Consider the following 7014-nt stretch of genomic DNA (forward strand, 5'->3'; position numbering starts at 1 on the left):
GGCCTGTTGAGCCTGGGCGGAAGCGGCCGGCTCCCCGGCTCCTGGGCCTTCACCACCACCCTCGCTGCTGTGGGGTTTCCCCTGCCCTGTCCTTGGGGCACTCTTCAACCTGGGTTTAGAGCTCGGGCTACAGAAGGGGCTCGTGGCGTGGTGTGCGCCCCGCTATCCCTTTCTCGAAGTGCCCTGGGCCCTGGCCGCAGGGGAGGAAAACGCCCTGAGTAAAAGAGGACGCAGGCACTCTGCACACTCCTTGGCGATGACGGGTGGGGCTGGTCACATGCGCCCCGCCGCCCACCTCCGTCCACTCCCTTCGGCTGGACCCAGGCCTCACCTTGTCTTTGTGCTGCTCTAGCCACTCGCGCAAAGCGGTCAGCACTACCTCGGCCGCCGCCTCATTGGGGTACCCTGAGGACGGGACCGTGGGCCCCAGTGAGTCTCGAGCTCCGCCCCTCGCCGCTCCGCCCCGCCCCGCCCACTCCCGGCGTCCCGGCGTCCCGGCCCGCGCACCGCCCATCTGCGCCCTTCCTCTTATAGACCCCACTCACCGAACACTCCAGTGGATATGCAGGGGAACGCCTAGGGATGAGGGGTAGTGAGAAGGGGCTGGGGACAGCGTCACTCTTCGCTCCGCCTCCCGCTAGGCCGCCCCCCGCCCCGCCCCCTCCCGCCTCCCCGCCCCTCACCGCCGAGCGGAGCCGATGCTCCAGCAGCAGGTCGAGGCTGCTCAGGTAGCAGCTGCGGAGCTCGGCAGCCTGGCTGGCACTCGGCTCTCCGTGGGCGATGGGTCCCACCGTGTGGATGACATCTGTGGGAGGGGTTGAGGTCAGACCGGTCAGAGCTCCTGGCGGTCTTTGGCTTTCCCTCCTGCCGGCCTGGGCCCCGGTGGTGGTTTAGTCGCTAAGTCGTGTCCGACTCTGTGACCCCATGGACTGTAGCCCGCCAGGCTCCTCTGTGCATGGGATTCTCCCGGCAAGAAGACTGGGGTGGGTTGCCATTTCCTTCTCCAGGGGATCTTCCCAACCCAGGGATCGAACCCAGATCTCCCTCATTGCCGGCGCATTTTTTACCAACTGAGCCACCAGGGAAGCCCCTGGGCCCTGGAAGGGACAGGAAACAAGCACCCTCCTCCCCAAATTCTGATCTTCCCCGGGTAGGGACCCCACCCATAATTCACACCTGTACAGATAGGCCAGCCTACGCAGGCCCCCCACCCCACATCTGTCTGGACCCGGCTGAAAGAATTGGACGTTGTTGCCTCCTTAGCTATTCCCCTCACTTAGTCCTTGCCGCTCCCAGCCTCTGCGCATGCCCTCCACACACCTGCTTCCTGGGATCTGCGAGGAGGGGCCAGGTCCTGGCACTTAAATGCCCCCGGAGGAGGCCTCCAGCAATTCTGTCGGGGGTACACCCCTAATCCCGAGTTACACTAATTACGCAAGGCGTCCTGTCTGCGCCCCACGGGCTGGGGGTGTCGGGGTCTCACACTTGGCCGGCAGCCGATAGCCACAGGTGATCTTGGCCTTGCCAGTCTCGCAGTTCTGCAGGGTCCGGCACTCGTCGGTGAGCAGCGGTCCGGCGGCCCGGTGGATGCAGCCGTCCACTGCAGGGAACCGGGCAGTGAGTGGCGGGGCTCCCAGCTACCCGCTGAGTCCGTTTTACAGAGAAGGCCGAAGCCCACGGAAAGAAGACTCCAATCCCTGGGCTGTGCCGGGACTCACCCGGCCCCGAGGCCCTGGGTTCACTCTCTCGCGGCCTCCAGACGCTCCCTCACCCCTCCACCCTCTTCCTGCACCCCCCGGTCCCACACTTGTTTCACAGCTGGGAAAACGGAGGCGTAGACGGCGGCCAGAGCGGACCGCGGCGGGAGCCGGCGCAGACCTGCCGGCAGGGGGCGCGACCCGTCCGCCCTGCTCTTTCCTGGGCGCGCGGCAGGGGCGCAGGTGGGGCCGGGGTCTCCCTGGTCAGAGGCGGCGCCGGGACTCGGGAGGCGGGTCCGAGCGACAGGATCCGCAGCCAGAGCCAGACAAGGGGGAAAATCCGCCCTCCCGGCCGCGGGGCCCGCTGCCAGTCGCCACCTTCGCGGGAGGAGCCTGGGATCCGAACGCCGACCTCCGAAGGCGGGGCCCTCTCGGACCCGCTTTACATGTCTGACTCTTGTGACCCCATGGACTGTAGCCCGCCAGGCTCCTCTGTCTATGGGATTCTCCAGGCAAGAAGACTGGAAAGTGAAAGTCGCTCAGTCGTGTCTGACTCTTTGCGACCCCATGGACTATGCAGTCCAGGCCAGAACACTGGAATGGGTAGCCTTTCCCTTCTCCAGGGCATCTTCCCGACCCAGGGATCGAACCCAGGTCTCCCTCATTGCGGGCGATTCTTCACCAGCTGAGCCACAAGGGAAGTCCAAGAATACCGGGGTGGGTAGCCTATCCCTTCTCCAGGGCATCTTCCCGACCCAGGAATCCAACCGGGGTCTCCTGCATTGCAGGTGGATTCTTTACCAGCTGAGCTATCAGGGAATACTACTGGAGTGGGTTGCCATTTACAAATTCTGAAGACGGTGGCTCAGAGGGTAAAGCATCTGCCTGCGAATGCGGGAGACCTGGGTTCGATCCCTAGGTCGGGAAGATGCCCTGGAGAAGGTAATGGCAACTCACTCTGTTACTCTTGCCTGGAAAATCCTATGGACGGAGAAGCCTGGTAGCCACCGTCCATAGGGTCGCAGAGTCGGACACGACTGAGCGACTTCACTCATTCACTCACTCAAGACACATTACAGACGCGGACACTGAGGCCACCTAGATACAAGAGGCCGATCCGACGGGGGCCTTGAGCTAGGTCTTCCAGCTCCTTCCTGCGCCACGCGGGAGGGTGGTCCGCGCCGCGCAGGTGTCTCTGGGCGCGCACCCAAGCTCATTAACGAGTCGCCTCGTTAGTGCATCCGGCTTAATTGGGGCCGGGCCTGGGCTTGTTTATCCGAGGGCGGCTCTAGGGCCTCACCAGCGACCCTGGGGACACGGACCCAGATAAACAAGTCGTCGTGGGCGCGGCAGGAGGCGTGGAAGAGACGCTTCTTCTCCCTGACCTCTCCAGGCTGCTGAGGCTCCGAGGGAGAGGCGGGGTCAGCCTCGCGAAGAGTCAAATTCAGACTCGCCCCTCATTGGCTGCGGCACCTTGGCAAGCCCTTTCCCCTTTCCCAGAGCTTCCTCTGCCTCAACAGAAAGATTGGGGCAGTGACCACTTCCCCCACCACGCCCCTCACCCCCACCCCGGGCCCCCTCCCCGCCCCCATTCCCCGGGAGAATATCACCCTCCTCTGGCAGGTCCCCAGCTCCAACTGCTCCGAGGCCTGTGCCAGGGGCTTCTTGGACACTGAGCTCAATGCTCTGCAGCAGGAAATACTACCGTTTCCCCATTTCACAGACCGCAAACTGAAGGCCTAGTTGCTTCATTACAGCCCCACCCTCAATCTGCGCTCAAGACCAGGGCCGCAGCTGGCCCAGGCCCTTGGCTTCTGTTTTCTTTGGTGCCTGTGAGCCCAATTAAGCCTAATTCTGAGACTTCACCCGGAGATGGTACCAGGTGATTTCCCGAGCATCCTATGAGTGGGGGCCGGGGTGAGGGATAGAGGAACTGGGGAATCCCCGGGAGGGAATCTGGGACTGGGTCCCCTGCCACCCCCTCTGATGTGCAGGGCTGAGGGCAGCTGCAGCCAATGGGAGGGGCGGAGAGTGGGCGGTGTGGCACAGTGGGTGTACGTCCTCTATTTGCGGTGTGTCTGTTCTGGGTGCGGGGGGTACCACGGAGCCACCCAGCGCCATGTGCAACAGCGGGGGCTGTGGAGCTGGGCAACCTGGGTTCAAATACCAGCTCTGCCAGTCACGGATGTGTGATCCAGGGCACTTAACCTCCCTGGACCTCAACTGCCCCATCTGTAAAATGGGATAATACGACTACCCACTTCATAGGAATATTGACAGGATTAAATTAATTCCTGTAATGTGCTTAAGCCAGTGCCTGGCAACTCAAGTATTGGCTATTACTGAGACTGTGTGGGCCTGTGCCCGACCCGTGTGCCCCGGGAGTGTGGTGGGAGGCGGCGTCCAGGGCATGGGGTGAGCGCAGGGACCTCCTGGCCCTGCCCCAGTGGTCTCATCCACTTGGCAGCAGCTTGCCTGCCATCTCCCAGTGCTGTCCACCCTGCTGGCGACCTTGGCCCGCAGTGGGGGGCCGTGCGGAAGTGGAGCTCAGCGAGATCTGTTTCAGGGACTTAATGTTTCCTGCAGAAGTGGACAGGCCTGCAGCCAGGCCTTTAGGGCTGACCTGGGGGCATGAGGTGGGAGGAGGCGGGAGGAACTGGCGCCGGCAGAGCCCTTGGACTGGAGTCCCCCCACCCCCTGCAGCATCCATAGGGCCGGGGCCATATGACGCCCGTGACAGCGCCCAGCAAGCCATTCACCCAGAGCAGAGATGAGGGTCAGGCTCGAGGTTCCCCCCTTGCCCACCGTCCCCCCAAACCAGAGCCAGCCTGGCCCCCTCCTGTCCCCCTTCCCCAACCACACGGCAGGCCTGTGGCTCTCCCGTCCCTGAGGAGGCCCCCAGCCCCACTGGCCTTAGCTACAGGCCAAAGGACTGCCCCTTCCCACGCTTCCCACCATGACCCGTGCCTCCCCTGGCTCCGACCCCCAGGCCCTGCCCTGCCTCTTAGGTAGGGCTAAGCTGAGCCCTGGAGACCGGAAGCAGGAGGCTTCCGGGGGTCCCATCCCTTCCCCCCCACTCCCCACCTGACTATTGTTGGCTGTTATTAGGACAGTGGGGCAACTGGGCCTCGGGCCTACCTGGTAGGGTGATGTCCCCAGGTCATACCAACTGACCCTCAGAACCCTTCCTGGCGCTCTCAGCCATATTCCCCCAAACCTCCTACTTGACCCCGCCCCACTTCAAGACAGCGGAAAACCCGGGGTCTCTGCTGCGGAGCCTGAGCCCACGTGGGCAATAGGGCCTCCCTCGGATGCCTCTCCACCAGCCGGGGCGGAGCCCTTCCCCTGAGAGGAGATGGCCCTGAGGCCTGCGCCGCCTCCCTCTGCAGCCTCCTCCTTGCTCCTCCAGTTTAAGCGCCCAGATTTTTATCGCTGTTTTTCTTTAGTCACTAAGTCGTGTCTGACTCTTTCATGACCCCATGGACTATGGCCCACCAGGCTCCTCTGTCCTTGGGAATTTCCAGGCAAGAAGACTGGAGTGGTTACTATCTCCTTCTCCAGGGGATCTTCCCGAACCAGGGATCAGACCCGCATTTCCTGCATTGACAGGCAGACTCTTTACCACGGAGCCACCAGGGAAGCCCCAGCTCCCAGACAACGGCTCCTTAATTTCAGCCTCTTAGTGAGCAAGGCGCTGAGCCGTATACATCCACCGTCATATTTGATCCTCGCAGCCTGGCTGTGCTATTGCTTTTCTTGCTTTAGCAAAGAAGACATTGAGGCGCGGAGAGGGTGAGAGACTTGCCCAAGGTCACACAGCTGGTCAGCTCTACTTCCTCAAGAACCATGGCAGGACCTGACCTCAATGTTCCTACCCCGAGCCGCCCTTCCACGCTGGCTGGCTGCTGTGTGCCCTCCTCACTCAAACACTTCAGGAAGGTGTCCTGCCTGCGGCTGCTGTCCCCTCCACCAGCCCCCAGCAGCCTGGCTCCTGGCCCCTCCCCACCTCTGCCCATCCCCCTCCCAACAGAGGGGCTGCTCGGGGGACCTCTGGTTGCTGGGCGGTCTGAGGGCTCTCCCCTTGCAGACCGTTCAGCTGCACCCACAGGCTGACCACTGGCTGTCTGCATCCAGCCCAGCCGGGCAGCCTTGCAGACCTGCTCTCCTCATCCTCCTGCCTCCCCGATCTCTTCTGCCTCCTTCCCCACCTCCTCAGACGCTGCTGTCCGCGGGCCCCGTCTGTCCCTTTTCTGTTCCAGCCCTGACTCTCCACCCAGGTCCAGGTACGTCCCCCAGAGAAGCCCTGCCCCCCCTGCCTGGAAGCCCACCCCAGCCTCCTGCCATCGGTGCGGCCTCCACAGCCCTGTTCTCAGCCTTCGGGAGCATCAGCTCAGACTCAGCGCCTTCCTCGCAAGGCCGGTGCCGGTAGGGCGTCCAAAGAGAGCAGGGGCTGGAGCCAGGCCGCGGAGCCAGCAGCGGCGAAGCAGGCAGGCTCCCGTGGGGGCCATTTGCCAAGGCGCTTAGGATATGTTGGCCGCTATTTAGGGTGCTGTAATATTCATGAAGGGAAGATTAGATATTTAAATTTATTCAGCAATAAATGTATCTCAGTGGGGGAGCATTTCTCATTCTAAACAAACAAGCAAGCAGGGGCTAATTAATTATTTACAGGAACACAAGGAGGGCTGTGGCCTGGGGGAGAGGAGGGCAGCTCTGCCCCGACAGAGGGCAGGGGACCCTGGCTAGCCCTGGGCCTGCCCCTCCGTTTCCCCCCTTCTTCTCCACCCCCTCCACGTCCTGTGGGTCTGGCCCCCTGCTCGCCTCTTTCTGGCATTTCTCTTCCCACAAATCTTGCCCACAAGCTTGCTGGCAGCTTTGGGCCAGTCATTTAACCTCTTCGAGCCTCAGAAAATTTGGGGGGAGGTCTGAGATTTGTGGTGAGGTGACCAGAGGAGGGGAGACTCAGGGCCAGGATGATTTAGTGATGTGTCCGAGGTCTCAGTTACAGGATAGCAGATGCTCCGAGGGCTGCCCTGGCCCCCACCTCTCCCCAGCAGGGATGAAGGCTCACAGGGGCGGAGCCGCTACCAGCAGGTGTGGGTGGTGAGGTCCTGTCTGGGCAGCCCTCCGCCCCGCCCTGCCTGCCCGGGGCTCCTGTGGGCCCCTGGTGCCCCCAGGTGCCGAGTGTCAGAGCCTCTGAGATGAGCTCACTGGGGCTGTGCGGCTCAGGAGCAGACCCGGCCCCGTGAGACCCAAGGCATCCTCCCCCAGCTCTCCCACCCCTCCGCCGGTCATTTCACCTCTGCCTCAGCTTCAC

General features: G+C 62.8%; 1 protein-coding gene across 1 annotated transcript in view; it reads right to left on the bottom strand.

Annotated features, from left to right (window-relative positions):
• Nucleotides 1-127: 127 nt before the first annotated feature.
• Nucleotides 128-7014, bottom strand: part of MACROD1 (MACRO domain containing 1) — a 156637-nt gene continuing 149750 nt past the window's right edge. Inside the window, exons 6-9 of the mRNA XM_010838087.1 lie at nucleotides 1484-1600; nucleotides 684-805; nucleotides 546-576; nucleotides 128-405 (exon numbers count right to left, since the gene is read on the bottom strand). Coding sequence (XP_010836389.1) covers nucleotides 128-405; nucleotides 546-576; nucleotides 684-805; nucleotides 1484-1600 — 548 coding nt within the window. The remainder of the gene's footprint in view (nucleotides 406-545; nucleotides 577-683; nucleotides 806-1483; nucleotides 1601-7014) is intronic.

Source organism: Bison bison, unplaced genomic scaffold, assembly GCF_000754665.1.
Source record: "Bison bison bison isolate TAMUID 2011002044 unplaced genomic scaffold, Bison_UMD1.0 scf7180017864089, whole genome shotgun sequence".
NCBI classification, from domain to species: domain Eukaryota; kingdom Metazoa; phylum Chordata; class Mammalia; order Artiodactyla; family Bovidae; genus Bison; species Bison bison.